The sequence below is a fragment of the Silurus meridionalis genome, chromosome 11 (assembly GCF_014805685.1).
Source record: "Silurus meridionalis isolate SWU-2019-XX chromosome 11, ASM1480568v1, whole genome shotgun sequence".
In the NCBI taxonomy this organism is placed as follows: domain Eukaryota; kingdom Metazoa; phylum Chordata; class Actinopteri; order Siluriformes; family Siluridae; genus Silurus; species Silurus meridionalis.
Window position 1 is genome coordinate 7,445,669 of NC_060894.1, and position 27,420 is coordinate 7,473,088.

A 27,420-nucleotide genomic window follows, 5' to 3' on the forward strand; every position below is an offset into this window, starting at 1 on the left:
ACATTTTAAACACATTTTAAAGAACAGTCACATCAGAACTGTATATAAGCCTGTAGGAATAAGTTTCATTTTCGTCTGAAAATCACAATTTGAAATGCTGTCCCTAATTAACAGGATTTAAGCATGTGCTGTAGTGTATGCAAAGTGGTCCTGATAAAGCAAGCCGTGTCTACTTGCTGCTGGCTTTGATGACTTTAATTAATGGCATGCAGCATGAAAAACAATTCGGAACTCAGGACGATGAAGAGCCTCGTCAAAGAGCGCTGTTGATTAATGAAGTCCCACTCAGCCCCATTATCTGTAAGAAAAGCACCGTCACCGCCAAAATAACTGCAGAGCAACTCTCACAGGACACTTCACGCTAAGCTACTTAGGCCACATAATGCACATTTACATTTATATTTGGCAGATGCTTTTATCGCAGTGGCATAGGCGAACGGTGTATACTCACAGCTCCAACCTCCAAATGTGAATCCGAGTTGGCTTTCCTTTCATTCTCTTCCAAAAACATGCCTCTAGGTGACCTTTGGTGACTCTTAATTGCCTCTAGGTGTGAAATAGTGTGTGAATCTGAATTCCATCACGGATGTATTTTTGGGTCACATCTGCTGCTCTTGTAATAGATTCTGGATCCACTGCAACCCTGGTGAGGAGATGGATGACATGCTTTTAACAAACCAAATCAGAATCCTATCTGAAAGTTTATCTGAGGGGTTCAAAAACCTAAGAATTCGGTTGATGTGGATATGTTTGAGTATGGAAACCTCTAAAACATGCAGGGTTTTTTAGGGCTAGGGTTGAATACCTGTGGTAGAGATCCTTTATATCTACATCTTCTCCCATCATTTGGTAACCAGCCAATTTTCATTTATCAAATAGGGAAAGTGAATAAAAACAAATGCTTCCTCTGAGACATGTGAAGCCATCTACTGCTCATGCTGGATCAGAGGGCAGAGTAACACGTTAGCAACCCTTTTCGGCATACACGAGCTCCCTAGATGCTGTCTTGGGCTCCTGGCCATAGATGGCCTAAAACTTCACATTTTCATATTATTTTGATTGCATTTTTATCAGTGTGTAAATTTATCATAGAATTATGAAAAGACTGCCAGCTCCTGGGTCTGGGGTTAGATTGTATGTCTGGATTTTTGTCTGTCTGAGTTTGAGTTGGAGTCCACCCAAACCAACCACTTAATCGCCTTTGCTAATTTGCACCTATACATAAAAGAGTATCCATTGTGTCACATCCAAGGAGCTTTCCCAGTGTTCCTGGTATAGGCTTTACAGCCACCACAATCCTGACCGGAATACCTTTAACCTTTCTTTCGGCTTTTCTTATTAGGGGTCGTCACTGCAGATCATCCATATTCATGATCCACATGTTCGATTTGGCACATGTTTTTATGCTGGATGCCCATCCTAATGCAACCCTCCCTATTTATCCAGGCTTGGGACCAGCACTAAGAGTGCACTGGCTTGTGCAACCATAATGGCTGGGGTTGGTTTCCTGACCAGGAATCAAACCCGGGCCGCAGCGGTGAGGGCGCCGCATCCTAACCACCAGACCACCAGAGACAACCCTGACCGGAATAAACATGGTGGTAATGTTTAAGGAAAATGTAAAAAATAAATCAATAAATAAATAATAAAGAAACCCTTTTCTTTACCAGAGTGTATTCTATTTTCTGCATTTCGGGAAGAGAAACCTTGCCAAAATATGACCTCTTCCATGCACTATATTATTTCAAACAGTTGCCATTTTTACACATGGCAACAACCCCACGCTCTCAAGAGACACCACTGTTTTTGCCAGGGAGGCTTCCTTTCCGGTGTTGCTGGACTGTGAATGAGATTTAAATAGAACCAAGCTGCTTGGTTGGGTTTGTGTTTATTGTTTTCGTCTGTAAGTCCTTTAAAGGATTAGATCTGTCCTTTCACCAATGGTTGTACTGCATAACGGCAGGACTGCAAGTACGAGTCATCGTTTGTCATCATTAAGTCCTATTTTACTGCTGGTGTGAGACCACACTTGGTCTTTTGTAATGCTGTGTATCTGTTTATGCAGTTCGTTTAGAGCAAGTAGGACAAAGTCATAGCGTCAGTGAACCCTTTATGCACTCTTTATGTATCGGGGTTCTCAAATCTTTTTTGCAGCCACTGACCCTTAAAATAAAAGGCTTTCAAAATTCCACACATCTACTTAGTACCTAATTAAACTGTTTAAATATTAGGATTATAATTTTAATATGTAAAGTATTTCTTTCTGGCATTACCCCCTGGCTATGATTTAACAACCCTACTTTAAAAACCATAGCTCTGTTTGAAGTAACATTTCAATTTCCATTTGGCTGACACCCTAATCCAGAGTTGCCAGTGACTCTTGGACATCCGGGGGAAGTTCATTCCATACATACTTCTACTTCCACCTGGATTATAATCTATAGGACTCTAGCTTTGCATGATTTTGGTTCCTGGTGATGTTTATTTAATACATTTCATTATTTGACACCAGACAAGTTATTGCATTTGATGGTACGACCCTCCCAGGCATTTTCCCTGTTGTCAAGAGATAACAAGTTTGAATCCAGATGACGCCACAGCCATCTGTGCCAGCTAGTCTGACAGTCCAGGAGATTATAAGTGGCCCCCTCTCTGGATGAGAAAGATGGTATTCCTGTCTCACCCCTCAATCAGAATAGCACCAGTCAGAGTGATCTGTTAGTGCTAAACTCTGTTCCTACATGTAACTGTATGAAATAATAGAATTTACTTCATTGGAGACATCAAAAGGCAACCTTGAACCTTCAAAATGACCTTTTCATCACTGACTCTTAAGGGCCCGTTCAATTATCATGTCGTTTTAAAGAAAAGCAGGATCCAGCATTGTCACGATCTTGTGTGTACATGCTTATGCAGGTACAATGACTCCTACGTTTTTTTAGTCATTGTTTCTATTGAAAATCTTTAGTCACACTGGCATATGAAAAAGTATTTCTCAATCATTTGTGCACACTTTTTGCGATCTATTAGAATTGCAATTGAAAAGAATTTGTATTCTCTTAAATATAAAATAAAAAACAACCACTCACTTGTGCAATACATGATGATGATCAGCTCTGTCCTGATCAGAGTAGAGGTGAATCTACAGAGCGTCCCTGGGAAACTTGAATTAATGTGGAAGTAGACATAAAATGAGTATTGGCACAATGCAGACATGCTTTAACACCTATTTAAAGTCTTCACCTTACTCAATTTTGGGAGGTGAGAATTAAAAAAGTGGAGGGAAACCAACTGGAAACCCACATTTACCGCTTCACACAAAGTGTCCAGCTCTATATGTGTGAGCTACTATACAGTGCGTATACGGAGAAATTATAAAACTTTAGTTCCACATGACAGCCATGCTATTATGATGTTCTTCACATGCCTACACACATCTCTACCCACCTAACACATACACACACACACACACACACACACACACATACATGCTGCTTGACATTGAGTTATTCATTGTGCTTTGACATCCGCATATTACCGCTTTTCTCTGTCTCGAGCTACTTTGACATCAGAGTGCTGTGCGAGAGGCCAATTTGAGTCTTGCTGAAGCTGGCAGAGCGCGCACACACAACCGGGGCACCTCACCATATCAGCTTGACCCTTTAATGGAGGCGACGGGCACATCTTCCAGGCGAGGCCTGTAATAGAAAATACATTAAAGCATCATCCAGACAGTTTTGTCGTTTTTGTCGTTCCTATTATGCAGCATGTTTTTTTTTTTTTCCTGATTCCAACATTATTGGATGTGAAAGAGAAAAAAAATGATTGAAACACTTTTCGCAAAAAAAAAAAAAAAAAAAAAAAAGGAATCTGCTCATAGGTTTAGGTTTGCGCAAACCTCCCATATTGATCTGTTCGGGGCGTCTAACAGATGTACGGTATTAAAAATTAAACCCTCCTTTAAATACTTTATCCGTTCATTAATGAAACACAGATGCCGCTGCGACTGCGAGGCACATTTCGGAAATGTGCGCCTGCCACACAATAATAGAGCGTCTCCTCTTTGTATTTAACAAGAAGGGATTCTGTCTTGCAGTCAGTTGTGATAAACCGTCCTGCCATGCTGTTTATACTCGCCAGCTGCCATATTTACTATGAATCTTAGAAAAGAATCCTATTTTTTGTACTGGCTGTGAGTCATACGTTGAAATACTGCTCCTGATGTTACGAAATCCTGTCTTAAAGCACTTCTAAAAAATAAATAAATAAATATATACATAAGTAAAGTAGGCTATAGACATGCCATGTGTTTGTTTTAATGTCCTTATTACGGCTTTTCATTTTTGTAATTATTAATACAAATAATTAATGCTATGCTACACTGATGTCTAACCCCAGGCTTAATTTCAGTATACCAAAGGATGTTTTTAGCTCTTTTTTATTTTCAAAAAGCTCTCTCCAGGCATATGCCAAGGTAGAAACTGCCAAATATTTGCACACTTGTGTGGCTATTTTGCATGGCTGCATGTTGAATTTATATATGTTACACTCTTTAGCTTTTGGTATAGAATTAGCAAATACACAAAACAGTTGACTAGCATTGATGATAATGGTATGAATGCATTAGGGGTATTCTGATGATAGACTTAAAATATACTAAAAATATATGTTGTTAATTAAGTCAATATATATTTTTTAGGAAATCATTTTGTACAATTTTGTGGTCTTAAAGGAATAATACACTCCAGGGTTTGCTGCTATAAAACAATAGTCAACTTGGACTGCATCACAGCAAGTTGATGTTTCTGTAACATAAAATCTTATTGACCGCTTTGAGACTTCTGTTAGTTCAGTATATAAGATGTTGGACTTTTGATCGGAAGGTCATGGGTTCAACTCCCAGCAAGAGGGTCTTGAGCAAGACCCTTAATTGCTCAGATTTATAACTGAGATAACTAAGTTGCTCTGAATAAGTGCATTTGCTAAATGGTGTAAATGTACATGTTTTATTCACAATTATCCATTCAGAGAAAGTTGCCCATTTTTATTAGGAAAGATTTAAAGATCTGAAGATCTACTGTACACATTTCTGTAATTATTCAGTCGATCGTGTAGCAGCATTGTAGTGCATCCAGTCATGTAGCAGCAGTGCAGTATGTACAATCATGTACTGTAGCAGTCGTGATTAAACCGGGATCCCAGTCGTGATCTCCGGGACTTTGACAGTGGCATTGCTGTGGCGGCAAGACTGAATAGTTTGAGTATTTCAGAAACTGCTAAGACAATAAGCTCTAGTTTAGATGAAATGGCGCAAAAAAATATAAAAATAAAAAGCGTCCAGTAGCAAGCAGTTCTGCAAGGTATGGAAAAGTCAAATGGCCATATTGGTTTGAGCTGAATAGACTCACTCACAATAAGCACTCTTTACACATGTGATGAGCAGAAAAACATCCCATAATGCACAACAAGCAAAGCTTGAGAGCTGATGGGCTACACAAGCAGAAGACCATATCGGGTTCTTCTCCCGAGGCTTCAGTTGGCACTGGCTGGTTCAAGAGGACGGTTGAAAATCAACTTCAGCTGGTCAGATTTCAGCTCTTAGAATTACTGAGTGTTTAATGAGGCTGAACTATAAATAAACACAAACACAGAAAGAGAGAATTATTAAGATTCTGAGCCAAGCAGAAGGTTGTGAGTTTAAATCCCAGGACTTTTAGGGAATCACTGTGCATTGACTGGATTCTGCTTTAAATTCTTGCTTTAAATTAATAAAAAAAAATATATATATATATATATATATATATATATATATATATATATATATATATAACAAACCTGGAACTGGCCTCAGAATGTAGTCTGTTGTAGTCGAATGTATTCTGTTTAATGATTGAGCACAAGCCGACTGCATTCATATTTCTTGATGAGCGAGCTGATGTGTTATCACCTTACTCCCAGACGAGATCTTAGTCAGTGTCCGTGAGGCTGTTGTGTGAAGGCCCGGTCGCATTTCAAACGGCAATAAACACTGAGTGCTACAGACACAGATACTCCATAAACATCTTGTTCAAGTTCTTTTTTTTTCCACTCCACTGAACACAGCAGCTGTCAAAAGCACAATGATCTATGCACTGTAATCTTTCTCTGATTTGCAGAGCAAACGCCGGCAGCCTCGAAGCAATAATTGCCCTTTGTAATTGTGCTTGAGCGGCTGTGTATTATTTTGGGAAAAAATCACCAGGTTATAGAAATTCAATTCTGCCACGTGAAACGAATGGGCGCCGATGCGTCCTTAAACGACGCCTAAAGAGACACTTTGTATTGTTTCCAAATGGTCAGATTTGGAATATTTGGTAATTAAGTTCCTGATGCTTCTGGCCTCCTGGTCCTGGAGCTTTAGATTAGCATCGAGCGTGTCAGATGGGGTCAATATATGCAGGTAGTGACATTTTTAGACCAGGCAGAATTGTTTGCACGATCTTAAGCTTCAGTCGTGGAGGAATCGAGCGAGTGTGAGCAAAGGGTCAAGGCTGTGCGAACTAAAAATGTTTATTAAGGAACTGAAAGGCATATGGTCAGTCACGTTCGAAACACTTTCTATTATTTCGAGGGCTGGTCTGATATTTATAGTGATCTATTGTAATATACAATAAGGTCAATAAGTTAAGAATCAGATTACTGCTTACAGCAATACTCACACCAGAACTCTAGCCATCTTCAGACATGCACATAGATAAAGTATTAAACCCATATGTAAAGAAAAAGAGTATTCAAATGTTTGAAAACTTGTAAACTCAGTAAATTTGGAAATGAATTATAGAAAAAGAGTTTGATTTTATTTATTTTTTCATTTTTAACATTTTTATATATTTCTTTTGTGAAAATAAATGTTAGAAAATTGCATTTTTTCTTTCAAATTTTATATCATTTGTTGAGCAAATTCTTAGCTTTAAAAAAAAAAAATTCCTTCTTGACTATGTTGCATATTGTAACAGTTTTAACAGTTAAAAAAAAGAAGACAGAATATAGAATAGATATAATATATAGAAAAATGTATTGGATTAGATGCATATTTTAAAATGCAACCTAGAAATCTGGGTCTTTGTGACTCTCTGTGGGATATGAACCCACTTCCTACTGGAGATCAGCACAGAATCTGAGAGAAATCAATTAAACCAGTAATTAAACTGTACATTTACTATGTCGAGTCTTTGTCTTACTGCTTCAGTTCAGTGTAAAACACTGCAATGGGCCTCTTGAAGGACTTGTTAATGAGCTGCTGAGCTGCATCAGGTGGGTTGGGACCACACCTAAGGAGTTACATGTTCATTGCATGCATCGTTCTCCTTTTTAGCAACTAAAACTGTTGTTGCCGTCCTTTTCTATGTCCTCACACTCATCTCCCTGGTTGCAGTGAGGAAATAAACAGCACTTACTGTAGCATGACTTAAAATCCATCGAGCATCCCGATTTAATTGAGCTCTCACTTGTACGCTGACGTGATGAGAAACTAGATGTGTGTCACCCACAACTGCTGCACAGGTCTATTCACGAAAGACGGCTAAAATGTCTGTTTTTCTCGGACGCTGTAACTTTTAAAGAGATCCACAGCGCATGTATGTTCACTGAGAGCTGTTATTGAGAATAGACAATTATTTAGATTTACTTCAACAACGAAGTTCAACAGCTCAAAAACAGAAATGTAAAATAAGTAAAATATAAAACACAATGTGGTGTGATATGTTTTCTCCACAAAGTACTTTGCTGTAATAGAGTTACACTTTAGAGTGTTTTTTTTTTGCTTTTTTTTTCAATTAGGGCTATATACATATACAACTCCAATTCCAAAACAATTGGGACAATGTAAATTTAAATAAAAACATAAACCCATATTTTATTCACAAAAGAACATAGAAAACATATAAAATTATCAAACTGAGGACAAATTAAAATTTGCTGGCTGCAACAAGTCTGAGAAAAAAGTTGGTACGGGGAAACAAAGGTCTGGAAAAAAGTAAGTTATTACTATAATACTATATACTATAATAACAGTTTGAGAAACATGTTCAAATTAATTAGGTTAATAAATAACAGGTTATTAAGATGACTGGGTATAAATAGTGTATCTTAGAGAGGCAGAGTAATTTTGATTTCTTTGTGATCACCACATCCTCCGCTCTAAAGAGGAGAGGGACCACCTCAGTTTCTAAGCTCAGGTCATTAAGCCGCATCTCTGATGGTATGGTATGGGAGTGCATTAGTACCAGTAAAATGGGCAGCTTGCACATTTGTAAAGGCTGCTGAACGGTATATACAGGTAGTCCTCTACTTACGATTAAGATACGTTATGACGACCCCATCGTAAGTCAAAAATATCATACGTCGAAGATGGTAATATGACTCTGACAGTCTTTTACTGCTTCATGCTGATTTATAATCTTAATTTTCTGCTCTATACTGATGGCTTTTCTCTTCTTTTTTCACTAGCAGCAGGAGACATACTTGGGCTCTTGGAAGACATGCTTTTATCACTAAAAGTGATGTTTGAAACCATTTGAAACAGAAAAATACACACTGAAACAACTTTACTCCGTCGAGTGCTAGCGAAAGTGGGGCATCTGAGTGAGTCCAATGTACATCGTACACTGCTGCCTGTTGCGTAAAATTATAAATATTTTTTACAATTTTGTCATATCATCATCGTAAGATCATAAGTCAAACCATCGTAACTCGGGGACCATCAGTACAGGTTTAAGAGCAACATATGCTTCCATACAGAAAACGTGTTTTTCAGGTAAGGCATTGCATTTTTGAGCAGGACAATGCTAACTGCATACTGCATCTATTACAGTTGCATTACTTAGTAGTAGAAGAGTCAAAGTGCTAAACTGGCCTGCCTGCAGAAAACATTTTGTGCATCAAGAAATTAAAAACACAACAAAGAATACCCAGAACTGTTAAGCAGCTAAAATCCTGTATCAGACACAAATGGAACAACATTCCTCTCACAAAACTTCAGCAACTGGTCTCCTTATTTCTCCTTATTACTTCTTTCTAAGCCATGGTGCTACACAGTGGTAAACATGACTCTGTCCAAACTTTTTTTGAGACCTGTAAAAGCCATCAAATTCAAAATAACCAATTTTTACCTAAAATAAATGATATATATTCTCTGTTTAAACATTTGATATGTTTTTTTTAATTATTATTATTATTTTTAATAGAGTATAGATTTAAGAGATTTGTAAATCATTGCATCTAACGTTTTTTTTTGTTTGGGATTTAGGGTTGTAGTTAATATTGTAAAATATGATAAAAAAATTTTAAAAAGCTGCTTGTTATGTTACTACAGACCTAAAAAGTAAAAAAATTAAAAACTTTCCAGTGTTGGAAACTTAAAGGAGCAGCTTTACTTTGAACATACAACAAACAGATCCACAAAAACTCACCATCTTTGCTAAATTTTAATTTTGATTTGTTTTTATAAAGATGGGGATTTTCGGCCATACCCTGTAAACATCTGCAAACACCTGTGCCTGACCTTTTACTATGGAAATGATCTTTATGATCATCTATATGATCTATATATTTAACCTGTGTAGAGCATATTCTTTATGCACAATTACAGTATATCACAGATGAAGGGTGTCTGAGAATTCTAATAAATTGATGATATAAATTTCATTTGCTCATCATGATCATTTTCACTCTTTTCCTCATATTGATTCCAGACTTTTTGGATACAATTTCTTACTCCATACATCTCTGAAAAAAAGATTAGGGATTAGCATTTTTTTTTTCTTTTACGTATGTGTCTATGTCTTTGTGTGTGTGTGTGTGTGTGTGTGTGTGTGTGTGTGTGTGTGTGTGTGTGTGTTACATTTATTCCCATGGGGAATTTGGATTAAATGGACTGTATATATATATATATATATATATATATATATATATATATATATATATATATATATATATATATATAAACTGTTGTTTTGCCATGGTTTGAGTTTTGAATTGTACACAGCTGTTTACAAACCGAATCTGATTAGAACCAGTCTATATTTATAAACCGGAATAAAGATCGTCAAAGGGTTTGGGGGAAGAATTTGTTTAATTTTTGTTCTTTTTTTTCTGTTTATAACCAACAGGGGGCGTGGTTTCCCAAATACTCCTCGTGGGAAGGCGGGGAATGGATTTTATGACGTCAAACATTCTTGTCACGCCCATTTTGCTGCCCGTTAGAGGGCGGGGCCGGGACAGGAGGCTGAGCCTGATCCCCACGTGTGACGATTTCTGCCTCCCGCTTCGGTAATATTCCTCCTGCGCTTCTGTTTGCGCTTCGTCCTTCTCTCTCTCTCTCTCTCTCTCTCTCTCTTTCACTCTCTCTCTCTTTCTCTCCCGCCCCCCCGATCTGTATGCATGTGTGTGTATGTGAGACAGAGTGAGTGCGCGCTCGCGCGTGTGTGCATGTGTGTGTGTATGTGTGTGTGAGTGAGTGTGTGTATGAGAGAGAGAGAGAGAGTGTGTGAGTGAGTGTGTATCTGGTAGTTTTACTGCCCTGTAGTTTTTTTTTCTAAGACAGCGCTATGGATGGAGACGGGAGTCAAGCCACGTCCGGAAGCCCGAACGACACACAGCATGACCCGGGGTAAGATGATCACTCACCGCTCGCGGGACTGGGCTGGTTCTTTCTTTCTTTCCTTCTTTTTTATAATGAAATGAAAGCAAAGAGAGAGGCTTTAGAGCGCCGACAGCGTCCCCGTTAGTCCTTCCGGATACACACACACACACACACACGTCCCCGCGCGCGGCGGTATTGTTTGCTTACTTGCTTTCGATACATTTTGTGGACGTTTGGCACCGGGATGCAACTTGTGTGTGTTATTTTGTTTCCTTAAAAGAAATAATGTTATTGTTTTATTCCTAAGTGAACCGTACACGTCTAGAAACATGGCCGATCTCTCACCTGGAACTGGAACTCACTTCTTTCTCTCTTTCTCTTTTTCTTCTTCTGTCTATTCTTGCAGCAAAATGTTTATCGGTGGCCTGAGCTGGCAGACCTCACCAGGTAAAGCATGACCTTTTATCTTTATCTCTAGAAAACCTAGTGTTCCGATATGACAGCACATTATATATTATAGGAAATTCTTTCTTTTTTTTTTTTTGGTCCCGGTTTATATCCCGGAGTCCTCTATTCGACCCCTGCGCGCGCAGTGCTGGAATAGAATGACTGACCCGCTCATCATCTTTCTCCTGTTTTCCTGTCTTTCCTCTCTGTCTTCTCTCTCTGCTCGTTCTCAGACAGCCTTAGAGACTATTTCAGCAAATTTGGAGAGATCAGAGAATGCATGGTGATGCGAGACCCCACAACCAAACGCTCAAGGTAAACCCAGGAATCATCATCATCATTATTATTATTATCATCATCATAATTTATTTATGTTTGAAAATAAAGCCGTTTCTTCATGTGCACGAGGAAGGACTTAACCCTGCATTGGAGGGATTATCAGTCTTGGAGAAAAGCTCAGTGCAAACCCCTGCTGCTGCTGCTGCATCTGCTGCTGCTGCTTTAATGCAATCTGACATTGACTTTCAACCTAACGTCGTATTGGTGTGTGTGTGCGTGTGTGTGTGTGTGTGTGTAAGCGTGTGCAGTGCATGTGCGCCGTCCTCCTTTCTGCACATCCAACACGCCACAGCTGAGCTCCAAAAACAGTGTATTTACTCTTTCCCGCAAGGGTTGCCAGGTTTCTTGCAGCACGGAAGGTGCAAGGCGCACTGAAAACCTCAGGTGGAAATTGAACACCAGACACCTGGTGTTTTCAAAACGAAGGGATAAAATACGATTCCATGAGATCGAGTGCTATACACGATGTACGGGAAATCATTTTCTCATTGTTTCCCAACACCGAGAAGGTTAAAGGTGACCTGAAATTGGAAATTGGTCCAATGAATCAAAATGTAAATGAATTCTTATAACTTAAAAAAAAAAAAATCAAGTACAAATATATTATTTTAAATTCTACTTTATGAATAGAGGAAAAATGATCATTTTTTTTGCCTTTAAAAGCTAACGTCAACTCAGGGCTGAAACGATCATTTTCCCAGTCTTGTTTTCATGCTTTTTTTTGCGGAGCCAGAGCATCTCTGGAAATTATTTGTCAGTCATTTTTATTTTATTCTGCACATTGCATCTGGTATCCGCAATGTCTTTCTTTGCTGCAGTGATTTCTCTGTATTAACGCACCTGGTCACTACATGACGAGTCGGACTGTGCCAGATTAAGTGGGAGTTAGTTCCAAACCTGGCAACCCCGGAGTCCTGCCTCGTGTTTCACTGGCAGTCAGAGAGCTGGTTGTGCAAAAGCTGCTGCTCTAATGCAGTCTGACATTGACTTGGGGACTTTACAGCATGTGTGTGTGTGTGTTTGTTTATGTGTGTATGGTGTCCTCCTTTCTGCACATGCGACACACACCGAGCAGCTTCAGCAGAGCAGAGCATTGATAGCTGCTATATTTAAATCATCCTGACCTGCTGCGTGTAGAACACCCATTAAGGGGAGAGAAAAAAAGCGGCCATGCAAAAGCTGCTGTGTAATGCAGGCTGACGTGTATGCGCGTGAATGTGTGTGTGTGTGTGTGTGTGTGTGTATATATACACACTCTAGGTTTATGTTGTCACAATTTCACAGTTAGTCACAGTGTGTCATCTGCCCATTACCTCACCACTGATTTTTTCCCCCACAAAATAAAAAATGAATTGTTTCTTAAAAAGTTCCCTTCCCTGGTGGTTCTCATCCTCCCCACCTTGTTTGTAGATCCACACTGGCACACTCGTTAGATATTTATACGATTTGTGCATTTCCTTACATTAAATTTCTCTTTCAGCTCATAACAACAGCGTGATAAATACAGACAGTGCAAGAGATTCCTCAGGAAATTCGTTCTCATTAACCGTTTTAACTACCGGTTTGTGTTGTTTTTAAACATGGCCTTAATACTGTGAAACTGTGATATTTTTTCTGCTTTTTAAAATTTTTTATTTTTTTTAAGACTAGGTCACCTTACTGTTTTAATTCGAAATGGTAGCACCCCCGCTGTTCTTTTCTCACATGTAAAACACACAAGAGAATATTCCTTGAGGCAAATATATTGCTCCTGCTCCCCAGGATAAATGATGCAATGATGAAATGTGTATCTTCTCCCCCCCCTCCCCCCTTTCACTCTCTCATTATGTGCTGTGTCTCTCCGTTTTTCTCCCACAGAGGCTTCGGGTTCGTTACGTTCGCTGACGCGGCCAGTGTAGATAAAGTCCTAGCTCAGCCGCACCACGAATTAGACTCAAAGACGGTAGGTTGGCTTTCTTCTTCCTCATGTGCACACACGTACGAGTCGTTTTGTCTGTGGACGTCTCGCATGCATGCATGGATCATCTTTGTTTATGAGGAATAACATCTTCAATGCTTATGATGTTTAATCACCGTTCCGTGTATAACGGCAGATCTGTCATACACTAGAAACGACTACGAGTCGCTCAAAGTGACGCTTCAGTGAGCAAGAAGATCTCAATTCAGTATTCCTCCTGTCATCTTTTCCTTTATTTCTTTTTGCCCTCGACAGGGTGGGAGGGCTGAGGAGCAAGGAAAGAAAAAAGGGGAGGGGCGATTAAAGAAACTAGAAGAACCCAGGTCCCGATTGGCTAGCTAGAGTCTGCATATGAACACCTTAGTCTTGTCAGAACTTTTTCTCGTGCCGTCTAGACCAGGTTTTTTTTTTTCCCGAGGCGCGAACCGTGTCCTTGTGGAGTCTTTCTTGTCGTTCTTCATCTCGTTATAGACATTGTGATAAAGAACACTGACACACGCCTTCCCTTTTTACACCAAGTAGTTTATTGCCTGTTGTTCTTGGGGTTGTTATTTGCTCTTTCTGTCTTTGTGTTTGGAAGAATGCTAGTCGCTTTATTTCCTTCACCTGGCTGCTTTGTTTTCTTGGTATTTATTAAAGACTCTCAGTCAAATAAAACAATGTTCTTCAGTGCTACTTAAAATGCACATATACAAACGTTCAGTGGTTCTTAAAATCCTAGTGTGTGTTATTTTGTTGTTTAGGTAAATGATCAGGCTACATTTTCTACATTTTGTGCACATATAAAAGAAGAGCATGAGATTTCCACAACAAAACAGCACATTTAAAGCGATTACTTGACTCTAACACCTGACTGGACGCTGACCTTTTGGTTTTCAATTTTCTTATTTCAGAGGGAAAAAAATCCTGCCCTTTTTATTGTTTTGTAAAAAAAAAAAAAAACGTGTTTTGTTTTTTTAGTCTTCCCAATCATCCTCTTGTAATCATTGTCAAACCTGATCATGGTACAGAAGGTGTATATCAGATGAGAAGATTCCTTGGATTTTTAACACTCTTAACAGCTGACATACACATAATAAGAGCGTCCAGCGTGTTTCACGGTGAGGGCGCCAATTCTTTTGAAGTCGAAAAAATCGGAGATGAAAAAAAAAAACCCGGGCGTTAGGGTGCCTGAGCTCCATGCTTTCTGCACGCTGCGTTATCCATGCCGGTTTAAAAGCTCTGAAATGCCAGATGTGGCGAAGCGCTGGAGGACCTCCGGGGCGGTTAACGGAGGATGAATAACGGCGGCGCTGATTTATGAAGGGTAACAATACGTACAGCCGTGTGAGGATAAGGAGATAAGAACGTGTTGAGTGGTTGAATCTATAGTTCTGGAGAGAATTATTTGATAATGTCAACTCCTGCTGTCGCATTGTGTGTAGCACCGAACGTGGGGCCCGGGCGAAAACAATAAAAAAAATATATATATTATTAGTTATTATTCATTTTGTCAGAAAACAAATTCCTGTAACACAATCGGACTAAAAAAGGTTTTAATTTAAAAAAACAACAATTGGTTGTTTAAATTCTTTTCCTTTTGAACATTTCTTTTGCAAGAATTCAGACTTATCTAATACACTGCCTGTCAAATTTTTTATTTTTTTTTACCTCCCAAAGCACACATCCTCTGACATACATGAAGCAAAACAACTGCATTATTTACATACATGGTGCACGTGTGGCATCATGAGGACAAAAAAGCTATTTGCCCTCTTCCACATACTCGCAGACAAACATGATTGGCTTGTGCCATAGGATATCCGTCCCTCCCAGAAAGCCACACTCATGCTGGGGCAAAGAAATCTGTGATTTTCAGACCACAGGGTGAACAATTTTCTGCTGTGAATGTTTGGAAAAACAAATCTATAGTGACGGCTCATTCTAAAATGTACAGGAGCTTGTGCAGTAGAATGGCGTGTATAATTTACGACTAACAAAAAATCGGAAAATGGCGAGAATTTTTTTTATTGCCACCAAAATAAGCTGTGTGTTTTTTTTTTTTTTTATTAACATCAAGACAGAGAAAAATGGAGACTGATAGAGGAGCTGTGGTTATAACTTGTTTCATGGATGTTTCACAAAAAAAAAAAAAACCCCAAACAAACAAAAAAACTGTAGCTATAAGCGGATAAAAAGTAAATTACTGTAGAAAAAGAGGAATCAAACACTCCAGCACTTTTGCTGACCGTTTTGAATATGATGGCACGCCCCATATGTGTTTGACTTTGTAAACAAATGCAATTCGACACATGAAATCTGACTTTCTGTTTTGAGATCAGGTCACCTATTTATTTTCCTTAAAAGAGGAGGAATCAAAATAGATTTTCTTGCCAGCATCCTCTCAGAAAGGTTCGAATAAATAGCACTGAAAGTTTGTGGCAGTTTTCCAAGCAAGCATAAGAGTCGGGTGGGTTTTAACCAATTTCTAACACACACACACACACACACACACACACACACACACACACACACACACACACGTGTGAGTTGGATTAAGAATGACACAAAATATACAGAGACAGAAAAGTCTAACAAACGTGCAAATCTCTGCAGAATTTCAGCCGGAGATGATTAAGTAACAGCTGTACTAAAAATAAAATGTTTGCACAGCAATAAATAGACGGAGTGTCGAGTGTGATCCTGAGCCCAACATATCCACACACACACACAAACACACTGTGTGTATTCCTATAACACCAATTGCTGAAAGTTTAACGTCTGTATAGTTCAGAGTTTGGCTGGTTGATGAGAGGATGAAGAGGATTTTTGTGATGAATTTTTTTTATACGAATTTGATGAAGTTTAGGTACGCAGACTCTTTCTGATTCAAATCTAAGATTGGGACCAAAAAAAGACAAATATTTTGGGTGACATTTAAAAAAAAAAAAAAAAAGATTCTTGAAGAGCGAATTGTATGATGCAAGATGTGTATCACTATGTATCTTGGTTTGTTGACCAGGAAAAACTACTGGAGAAAAAAAAAAAACAGTTTACTTTGTAATTGTAAATTATATATACAGAGGTTTTGGACACCTGACTGTAAGATTCATATGCATTCTCTGAACATCTCATTTCACGTTTGCTGCTATAATAAGCTCCAATTTTTGGGAAGATGTTCCACTGGATTTTGGAGTGTGATTGTGCCGATTTGTGCTCATTTTCAGCCTCTAGAGTGTTTGTAAAGTCAGGTACTGAGGTAGGAAGAGGAGGCCTGGGGTGCTATTGATGTTCCAATTCCCTCCCAAAGGTGTTCAGTAGGGTTGAGGTCAGAACTCTATAGCAGGCCACTCAAGGTCTTCCACTACATACCATGTAAAGCATATCTTCATGAAGCCGACTTTGCACACAGGAGCGTAGTCATGAATGGAAAATGAAACGCTAGTGCATCTAAAGACATCCTATAAAACTGCATGTGGTAACATTTTGGTGAAGAACCACATGTTTGGAAATATCATGTGTCCCTGTACTTTCTTCCATATAATATATTGTGATAATCTCACAATACACACAGTGCATATATCGATATCTTATTGTCATGTTGGACTCTCCTATGAGCCTCACTTGTTTTCATTTAAACAAACGAATTAATGCATGTATTATGCATTAGTTAACCATTAATTACTATTAGAATTAGTTATGTATAAATTTCTTGAAATTTTTTTTTTCTTTTCATTTTCATGGCTTATATTAGAAATAAATCATTATCAAGATATGAAAATAAATCCAACCCTGAGGTTTTTGTTAATTTCACAAAGACATAAACTTATAATCAGAAACGTCTTTATTTCTCTTTTAATTTTATAATTAAATGAACTAGATTTTTATCTCTGTGCATGTTACTGCATTGAATTAAGCACTTTGTTATAAAAAAATTTTATGCAACAACAAAAAAAATAGCAAGCATTCAACTACATTTTTTTTACATTCGATTTTTTTTGGTTGTGGAAAAAAACCTGACAGTTATAAGCTCACTGTTTCTAGAAACAACACACTGTTTACTCTTATTTAGAACGAGCTGTTTTGTGATACTGTCGGTATTGTAATATTTTTCTTTACCTTCGAGTGCAAACTGAGCATCGTATAAAGCTTCGTCAGCAAACACACCTCTCGGCTTGTATTTACCTATACACACTGCGTAAGCTCACCAAAGTTTCAACCTCAGCTCTGTATGGAAATCACGTGACTCCTCGAACCTGCGTTTCGTTTTCTCCCACTTTAGAATGCCGTGTCCATCTCGAGTGTCAGGTGTGTTTGGTTAGAAGTGCTCTTTCTGCTTTCTGTATCGCAGAAAAGAAAATGAAGGGGAAATTGCTATGAAGATGTGGGGTTCGCATTTCATTTTGTCTCCAAGGCTAACAGGAAGCAAAGTCTCTCTTACACACACACACGCACGCACGCACATGCAAACACAGCAGAGGAGGTTTGGTTAGATATCTGCCAGGATTTGGCTACATTATCAAGACAAGAGAAGTGAAGAAAAGAGTGCAGGCAGGGTGGAGTGGGTGGAGAAGAGTGGAAGGAGTGATTTGTGATAGAAGAGTATCTGCAGAGGTGAAAGGGAAAGTTTATAGGACTGTGGTGAGACCTGCGATGTTGTATGGATTAGAGACAGTGGCTTTGAGTAAAAGACAGGAGGTGGAGCTGGAGGTAGCAAAGCTGAAGATGTTGAGGTTTTCGTTGGGAGTGATGAGGATGGACAGGATTAGAAATGAGTTTATTAGAGGGACAGCACATGTAGGATGTTTTGGGGACAAGGTGAGGGAGGCGAGATTGAGATGGTTTGGACATGTGCAGAGGAGGGACATGGGGTATGTGGGTAGAAGAATGCTTAGGATGAAGCCACCAGGAAGGAGGAAAAGAGGAAGATGAAGGAGGAGGTTTATGGATGTGTTGAGGGAAGACATGCGGATGTAGAGGACAGAGTAGTATGGAGACCGATGGTCTGCTGTGGCGACCCCTAATGGGAGCAGCCGAAAGAAGAAGAATCAAGACAAGACTGCTGTTACTTATTCTTTGTAAGCTTTTCTACATCTCAGTGATCGCGATGTTGTCGCTTCTACTCAGATTCCTTCCAACTTGTGAGTGAGAATATGGCTAACAAATCACAGCGTATTCACCCTGTCTGATTTAATTCCCTCAATTTTATAGTAACCATTTAAAAATGTGTGCAGTGTCTCTACATTATGTGCATAATTTTAAAAAAAGGCAAAGTTAATTACATGGTATTTGAGATAAATGGATGAGCTGCAATGTTGAATTATCGAACATTTACAGCATTTGGCAGACGTGCTTATCCAGAGTGACTAACATTTGATCTCATTCATATAACTGAGCAACTATGGGGTTGAGGGCTCTCGCTCAGGGGTCCAGGAGTAGCTGCGTGGTGTGGCTGACATTTTAACTCATGACCTTGGGATCCAATAGTCGGGATGATACCCACACATAGATAACCACTATGATACCAGCATTTGTAATGTAATGGCCTGTGAACTCATGTCTGTGTTTGTTTGTGTGTATATATATATATATATATATATATATATATATATATATATATATATATATATATCTCAGCAATTTGCAATACATATATATTTTTTCAATACTTTTCTATCCATTCATAAATGCATTTCATGTCATGGAACGCCCACAAATTCTGTTCGTTCCTGTTTTTACTTATGTTATAGCAGCAGGTTATAACAACAGTAGTTCCTTCACCAGCCTCTGGGGTTTTTCTTTCTCTTAAAGTTAATCATCAAAAAACTGTAGCTTGTCAAGATTCTCAGAAAGCAGAAGGCAAAAACACGGCCTTGTGCCAGAAACTATTGCCAAAAAGTTTTAGCTTTGTGTGTTTACAAAGCAACACTCCCTCCATGGACGTTAAGTAAATGTCTCCTCACGGAAATCTTCAGCATATCAGTGATTACAGACAGATTTTAAAGTCTGTCTACAGTATATTGCTTTAGGAGTTCCTTTAAAAGTAGTGATAGTATTAGGGTTATAAACCTCCACATTTGCTGAAACAACTGCTGATGGTCTCACAGCAGAAACACATCACTTCACTGCGAGTAGCAATTAGCACGATTTTTTGCTGGACACACATGAAGAGGTTTACAATATGACCGGAAGTGAAGGACAAAACATTTAGCACTTTTTGACGTTTCTTTCAAACCGCATGATTCAGGAGTAGGTTTTAAGTAACCCTTGAGTCGACAGCTCGGCCCAATTAGCTCGAGCACTCAAAACTGTATGCTAGAACCCGAGCGAGCACGAGATCATCTCCGGAAAGAGAGCAGCAGCTTAGGGCTGGCCTGATCCGCCCATGGGAAGGGGAGCGCACTGATTTCCTGCTGTAGGTTTTGTGTGATGTGGTTTTCCCTCGAGCTGTGGAGCTGAATAGCCGGAACTGAAGAGAAAATAAATGCAGTGAACTTCTTCAGATGCTCTGTTGACACTAAATGGCCGTGGATTTGGCTCTGAGTGGCCCGGATATCTCGTTTGCACACACAGTTTCTGGATTTGGTTGTTTAGTTGCCTTATTCTTGTAGGGACAAGTTTTAGAACAGTCAAAGCAGTCAATCTTAGCATTTAATGTTGTGATTGAATTTAAGTTTGTATTGCAGCATATTAATCCACAAATCATTTTATGTGAAGGCTCTTCTTGTTTTTGTTTTTTTTTTTACTTTTACCGTTGGTCCAGTACTTTCTTTTCCTTTTTCTATGGGAGTTTGCAAAATTCTAAAACTACAGCCTACTTTACTTCTAATATATTTCAAAGCTGTTTATGCAAAACCATCTTTTGATTGACCCAAAGATTTGGCAGTGCAACAGTGCTTCGTCTTTATACGTTTATTTCCTCATTCATGCCGCGTTGTCTTTTATTTAGTATTTAGATTTTCACACTCTTGTGCTACACAATGCGTACCACCACTGCAGGGAACTGTCATTTTTGTACCAGATTGTGGTCAGACTGCGAGTTAAAACTGAACTCTTTGCTCTTATCTTTAACTGGTTGACATTATATTTGTAATGCTACCATAATGGTGAAGAGTTGCATAGATTACAACATGACTATGTATGGTTTTATGTTAACAACCCCCCATTCATAAATTAGAATCAGACAGGGTTTTATTGCCAAATGTGCGCTCTCACACACATCATTTGTTTTGGTGACAGAAGCTTCTAGGAACAACAGTATTTAACTATAAATTAATAAGAAAGACGTGTACACAATGTGCAGTCAGAATGACGTAGGCAGAATGTGCAGATCTTATATGCAGATATGTGCAAATGGGAAGAAGTGCATAGATATTGTGGCAGTGTGTGCATACTGTATAGTGCACATACTTACATATTGTACTTAAATGTGTTTACATATATTGCACATGAGTTGGTGAATGGTGTGAGTTGAGATGAATTGATATGGGGAGAGTTGTTCTTGTGTCTTGGATTCTGGATGCTCATCTCCTCACTCTGGCAGTGTACGTTTCATTAAGAGCGGGCAGAGGAGTACCAGTAATCTCAGCATTCCCGACTCCCCTTTGTAGTCTTCTAATGTCTGATATGGTGGTTGAACCCAACCCAGACAGTAATCGATGTAAACAGGACAGACTGCTGGGCCGTCCTCGTGATTGAGCCACTGTGGTGAAGGGTGGAAGTGCAGGGCGATTTCTCCTAAAGTCCACTATCATCGCCAGTGTTTTGAGCATGTTCAGTTTCAGGCGGCTTTGACTGCACCAGACATTCAGCTGTTTAACCTCCTGCTCGTACGGAGATTCATCACCATTCCGGAAAACGCCAATGACTGTGGTGTCATCTGTAACTTCAGGAGTTTGACAGAGGGGTCATTGGTTATGCAGTGTTTGGTGTGCAGGGAGATGAGCAGTGAAGCAGAACATCCCTGAGGAACACGAATGTTTATCAAGAGAGACTTAAATGTGACTTTTTCCAATTTCACTAGCTTTCAGGAAGTAAGTAATCCAGTGACAAATAGGGGTTGGAATGAGCTCAGTTGCATTGTTTTTAAGGTGTTCAGGGATAATGGTGTTGAAGGTCGAGCTGAAGACAACAAACAGGATCCTGTCATGAGTCTCTGGTCTATTGAGGTGTTGCAGGAATGTAATGCAGTCAGATCTGTTTACTCTGTAAGCAAATGGTGGAGAGTACAGCAGAGGTCCAATGATGTCCTTTAGGTGGGTCTTTCAAACAACTTCATGACGACAGATGTAACAGGCCTGTAATGGTTCTGTGATTTTTTTTTTTGGAGATTGGGATGATTGGGGAGTGTTTAAAGCTGATGGTACTTCACACTGCTCTCGTAAACTGCTGAAGATCTGCGTGAAGATTGTGGCCAGCTGGTCAGCACTTTCAGATAGCCCAAAACGTTAGTTGAAGCAAAGAAATGGGATGGGTTCGAGACTGGGTTTTTTCAAACCTCCGGCAAAACACATTCAGGTCATCCGCCAGTGGATGATTCTCAACTGAGTGAGGCGGTGATGTGTTTCAGTCCTCTCCATACTGGATCTTTGATTGAAAGAGAACCTACTTTTAGCCACTTTGATCTCCTTTGTCAGTGGGTTCCTGGCATGAGAATACAAGATTCTATCTTTTGTAAGCATCCACTTTGGCTTGACCAAGCTGTCTGAGTTTTCCTGTAAACAGTAGTTTGTCATTGTTAAATGTTAAAAATGTCCTTGTAGGAATACACAATGCATGATAGTGCAAATTACAATATTTACGACTTTATATAATATACAGCAGCCATAGTGTATAACATATATGGATAATGTGATGACTGACAGTTCTGACAGTACTTAGATATGATAGATATGATATGAAGCATGGAATATATTTATGGTGAATTGTTAATGAGGCTTATTGCCTGGGGGATGAAACTGTTCCTGCGTGTGGCAGTTTTGGTGAACAAAGTTCTGTAGCGCCTGCCAGAAGGGAGGAGATGAAAGATGCTGTGTCCAGGGTGCGAAGGGTCAGTAGTGATTTTTCCTGCCCGGTTTCTGGTTCTTGTATGGTACAGATCCTGGAGAGTGGGCAGGGGAGCGCCAATGATTTTTTCTGCTGTTTGAACTGTTTTCTGCAGTCTGTTCCTGTCCTGTTTTGTTGCTGCTCCAAACCAGATGGTGATTGATGTGCACAGGACCGATTCAATGACTGCAGTGTAGAACTGCATCAACACCTCCTGTGGCAGATTATACTTCCTTAATTAGCGTAGAAAGTACATCCTTTGCTGGGCCTTTTTAAGAATGGAGTTTATTTTGGACTCCCATTTCAAGTCTTGGGAACTGGTAGTGCCCAGAAACTTGAAGTTCTTCACAGATGACACAGGGCTGTTGGATATTAGGAAGGAGAGTAGCGTTGAGGGGTGTTTCCTAAAGTCCACTATCATCTCCACGGTTTTGAGTGTGTTTTGCTGTAGGTTGTTCAGTGGTATAGCAGCGATCCAGTGGGTTTGTTTTTCTGGTGGTGTATAAGATGTGCCGTATGTATTTGGCAGTTCACACACAGCTTAGTTAAAGTCTCCCATAACGACAATAAAAATAGTCTATTTATTGTTGTTCTGTGTCTGCGATCTGATCAGCCAGATAAGTTCATGCATGCTTGTGGCGGGATGCAAACACTCACCAGAATGAAAGAGGGAAACTCCGCAGAAAGGTCTTTATTTGTGCGTGTGTGAGGAAAAAGTCGGTCAGTTTTGCTAGTTTGTAGGGTGACTCTGCATCTCCTTCTGCATAGTACAGTCGAACGTCAGAATTTGTAAAAATCGATAAAGAAAATGGTCAGCTATGCTCTGCCTAACGTTCAACAGTTCCTCTCTGGTGAATCTAGTCGGAAAAGTTGGAGCGTAGGAATGGCAAACATAACAAAAGGCACTGAGGCAGCCATCTTGGATTTTTAAAAAATCACAGCAGGTGTGTGCAAAATCATTGCCTTTCGATGCGAGATTATAGAAACACAACCACAGCCCTATTCGCATAGGGTCAAATTTGCATACAGATCTGGAGTCGTTTGCATTCGCATCATTTGCAGGCACTCCTTTTGAGATTTTGTTCCTGTTGGTATTATCCGCACCGATGTATTTCTCTCTTCTTCTCTGAGGAAAATTTAAAAAATAAAAACGCCTGCTGACCGACTCTGCAGTTGTCTGATATGTCAGTCCAGACAAGACTAATCCTATCAATGATTTTGCAGGCTGTTGCCATTTCTTGCACCGGGGGGGGGAAGTTTTTTGCGTGCTGCTCCTTGACATATTTAGTTACCTGGTGCACGTATTCTCTTCCTGAATTGCAAAGAGACAAATTCTTCTGAAGAGCCACTTAACAACTTAGTTTCTGTACTCCGTCTCAGTACTGCATACACACTGTGTGACGCAATCAAGCAGGTTCGTAGACAAAACAGCCTGCAGCAAATGTTATTATAGACATCACTCACTGAAACTACTCTCATCCTAATAGAGCTCATTTCTAAAGTCATTTCTTAGATATTATGACCAGTATCACACACTGCCAAGGCAAAAAGGTCAGTTTTGACCTTTTTTTCCCCCCTTATAGGTTACTTTGTCATTCCTGCATGTAGAAGAGAGCAGATAGGGTTGTCCTCCTCAGAATGTTGATTGATTCGTGCTTGTGATTTAGCATGAGCAGCAAGTCAAAAGATGCTACTGGGAGCTCATGTCGCTCAGTGGATGCATGTGATGGCCTTCAGTCTTCCCAGTCGTTTGTTGCCAAATAATAGGGACGTGCTGGATAGTGGGTCTGAATTACAGACAGAATATCAGAGGAGTATTGCATTGCAGAAAAGACAGAACATGTTTTTATAGTTCTGCATCAGTATCCAGGAGGTTGTAAGTTCAAATCTGATTCCTCTTTCCTTTAACTGCCTGGATTCTTTTTAATAAAATCCAGCGATCGAAACAGATCCTAAATCTGTGCTGTGTAACATAGAGAAGGTCCGACGTTGAAAATTGACAGGGTATGTACCTTCCCACTGAGGTTCCTTTGCTCTCTGCAGTGAAACTAGAAGAGCAGCAGGGTTACATAAGGCCTCGTCACACCTGCACACACTCTTGCTCCGTTTCCTCTCTGCCGGTCTGCACTAGACCAGACACACTCGCTGTACAGTTTCAGAAAATATGAGTGCCAGAAAAATGATGACTTACTTTTAGCGGTTTGCTGCAGTCACCTGAACACGGCTGTGTTTTAAATAGTTTTGAACGGGATTTGAACTGTTTACTGTCCTGCACTGGGTCTTTTAAAAAAAAAAAAGCTTCCTCTCCGAATATAAAAAAAAAATGCCCTCCAAAAGCTAATCGTCTGAATCCGAAGCAGGTGATGATGCGCACCAGTGATATCTGCTGAATTCGGGTAATTTGACCTTGTGCTAAATTCCTGTTGCAGCCGGTTTCATCACTCCTCAGGAGCGGAAATAATAATACTAATTGGAATTCAGTGCGGCGCAATATATCGTTTATGAATCGTTATTGTGATATTAGTGGATTTTTGCAATACAGAATGCAGTGTTACAGTGCAGAAGATGTTTTTGCTCCATACGAATGACAAATGTAATAAATGTATGTAATGTGTTTCCTGATCAGCCAAACCAATCATGTGTTTTAATACTTAGATGAGGCATTATGGATAATTGTTGCAGACTAACTGACACCAGTCTTAATCCAAGTACCCTTTTACTCTCCTTCATTGTCAGGTTATATATGAAAAAGCCACCGCGATCGCAGGTTCCGATTCCGACGTACATGTCGGTTGGAACAGCGAGATGTTTTCTGTTTGAACATTTAATGCCGGAAGTCTTAAGTGTCGGTGTTTTTCTAATGTAATTTACGCTACAGAAAAACTTTTAGGCCAAAGGTTCAGGACGCGTAAAGTATGAGATAACAGGAAATTGTTTTTCCATCATTGTACAACATGAAACTTTTTCAAAAGGGTGTTTGCATTGACAAATTGCTGCAGTATCAGTAGAGTTCAGGGGAATATTTGAAACTTTAGGGTGCTAACTATAATATCACAAGTGGTTAATTCCTACGTATTGCTCCGGATGAGTTTTTGCATCCGATGACTATATAGAGAACCAAAAAGCATTTTGAGGTTCAATTGCTGTTTATAAGAACCTCCGAATTCATATCACACAGCATTTTTGCTGCCAAATGCTGCAGGTCAGTGATTAATCATGAGCATGATTTGTTCATTGATTGCTTTTTAATAGACTTCTAGGCATAAAGTAGTCATAATAAGCAGCCACGTAACATCAATATAATGTTTTGTCCATATTGAGCAGCTCTAATGGAATCCACAGGGAGGAATTTGCTGTACGCATGTAAAGTGTTTCATTTCTCTCCCAACGTCGTTCATCTCTCACCAAACAAACAGGCTGAGAACAAGCAGAAAAAAATCCCCACCATGTGAATAATGAGCCTTAATGAGCAAAATGTAATCATGGATAGAACTTTGTATGTCACAATAGTTGCTGAAGCTTGAAATGTGGTTCTACACCATCCATCTACTGTTTTATATTTATCTGTCTACACTATTTGGACAAAAGTTTGTCGATACCCGACTATGAGGTTTGTATGCGCATTTTGACCATCCCGTTCCACTCTTCTGAGTAGATGTTCCACTCGAATTTGGACTGTGTTCGTAGAGATTTGTGCTCATTCAGCTACAAGGACGTTAAAATCAGGTACTGGCGAAGGATGAGGAGGCCTGGGGTGCTACCAAGTTTCCAATTCATCTCAAAGGTGTTCAAAAGGGTTGAGGTCAGAACTATAGCAGGCCACTCAAAAGCTTCCAACCCATAACCTATAGGTGGAACTGGTTTTATGCACAGGGACACTGTCAGGTTTGGGTCTTCTAGTTCAAATTAGGGGAAAGTTGAAGTTCAGTGCTTCCTCTTCCTAAGACATCCTGCATAATTGTTTGCTTTCAACTTGTGGTAACATTTTGGCGAAGAACCACATATGGCTGGAAAGGTCAGGTGTCCCAATATTTTATCCATGCATTGTATATCTATTAAAATATTACAGAGTAGTATCACATTTTTCTACACTATTGCCCAGTAATCTGCACTGTAAGTTCAGTATGCTTATAAAGATCAAGCTAACCCTAAAAAGACATGATAGGCAACCAGAGTTACTTTGAATATTAACTACGTTAACTTTAAACATAAATAACGATCATCATGGCTAGTATTACTTACAAACGATGAAAATTCCGTTTACTTTCATTGTTTGTTACTGAATATTTTTGTCAGCCAAACTCATTAAATTATTGTTTGTAATTACAGTAGAATAATAATTCTGTGGCCTTGAAGAGTTTCATGAATGCAAAGCAGACAATGTCAAAGCATTCAATAGAACTATATTAGGTACAGTAATTATAGTAACTTTATTGTATGTTGTGATATTGTATGACACATGACTGGTGGTCTGGTGTTGGTTTTACTCAAAACAATGACGTTATATAGTAACAGAAGTCTGGTAATATTTCGGCTTGTGTCTGATTAAGATGAGATGGTTATTGATTTGTGCTGCACAGAGGGTGCATTAACCGGCTCGTTTATCTGAGCAGAGAAGTTAATCCAGTGCAGGGTGATGTGGCCAAAATATTATGATCTCCTTTTACAACAGGAGAGGCCATTTATTTTTCCCCACAATACCCATCGTAACGCTTCGTAATGTTTAGGTTTGCCAAGAAATCGCCAGCGAAGCTGTTCAAAGCTTTAAAAACATGTATGGATTCAATCATATAATATCTACAAGGGCAAATTGTTTAACAGTAAGAGGGAGAAGAATTGAAGCTTATATAAGAAAAAACTTTTGGCAGTGTTAGAGAAGTAAAAGAAGCACAGCGGTGTTAGAAGATACACTTTTTTAAGCAAATCATATTCTCATAACCTGGGAGAAAAAAAGAAACCATTTTTGAAAAAAAAAAAGCATTTTAAGATTGATTTTGCACTCAAATCGAATGCTGCTAAACAACCGGCATAC

The 27,420-nt window shown here is 39.2% G+C and overlaps 1 protein-coding gene and 1 long non-coding RNA gene across 8 annotated transcripts in view; one reads left to right on the top strand and one right to left on the bottom strand.

The window, feature by feature from the left end:
* Positions 1–177: 177 nt before the first annotated feature.
* Positions 178–3,157, bottom strand: LOC124393948. The gene is made up of 3 exons (XR_006927411.1): positions 3,090–3,157; positions 452–643; positions 178–298 (listed from the first exon to the last, which is right to left on the bottom strand). It is a non-coding gene; the product is annotated as an uncharacterized LOC124393948 (long non-coding RNA).
* Positions 3,158–10,087: 6,930 nt separating this feature from the next.
* Positions 10,088–27,420, top strand: part of msi2a (musashi RNA-binding protein 2a) — a 250,874-nt gene continuing 233,541 nt past the window's right edge. For 5 of the 7 annotated variants that reach the window (XM_046862015.1, XM_046862020.1, XM_046862016.1 and 2 more), the window contains exons 1-4: positions 10,315–10,648; positions 11,028–11,068; positions 11,302–11,383; positions 13,265–13,349. In XM_046862015.1, coding sequence (XP_046717971.1) covers positions 10,587–10,648; positions 11,028–11,068; positions 11,302–11,383; positions 13,265–13,349 — 270 coding nt within the window. In that variant the 5' untranslated portion in view covers positions 10,315–10,586. The other 2 variants (XM_046862014.1, XM_046862019.1) reach the window with 2 other exon arrangements.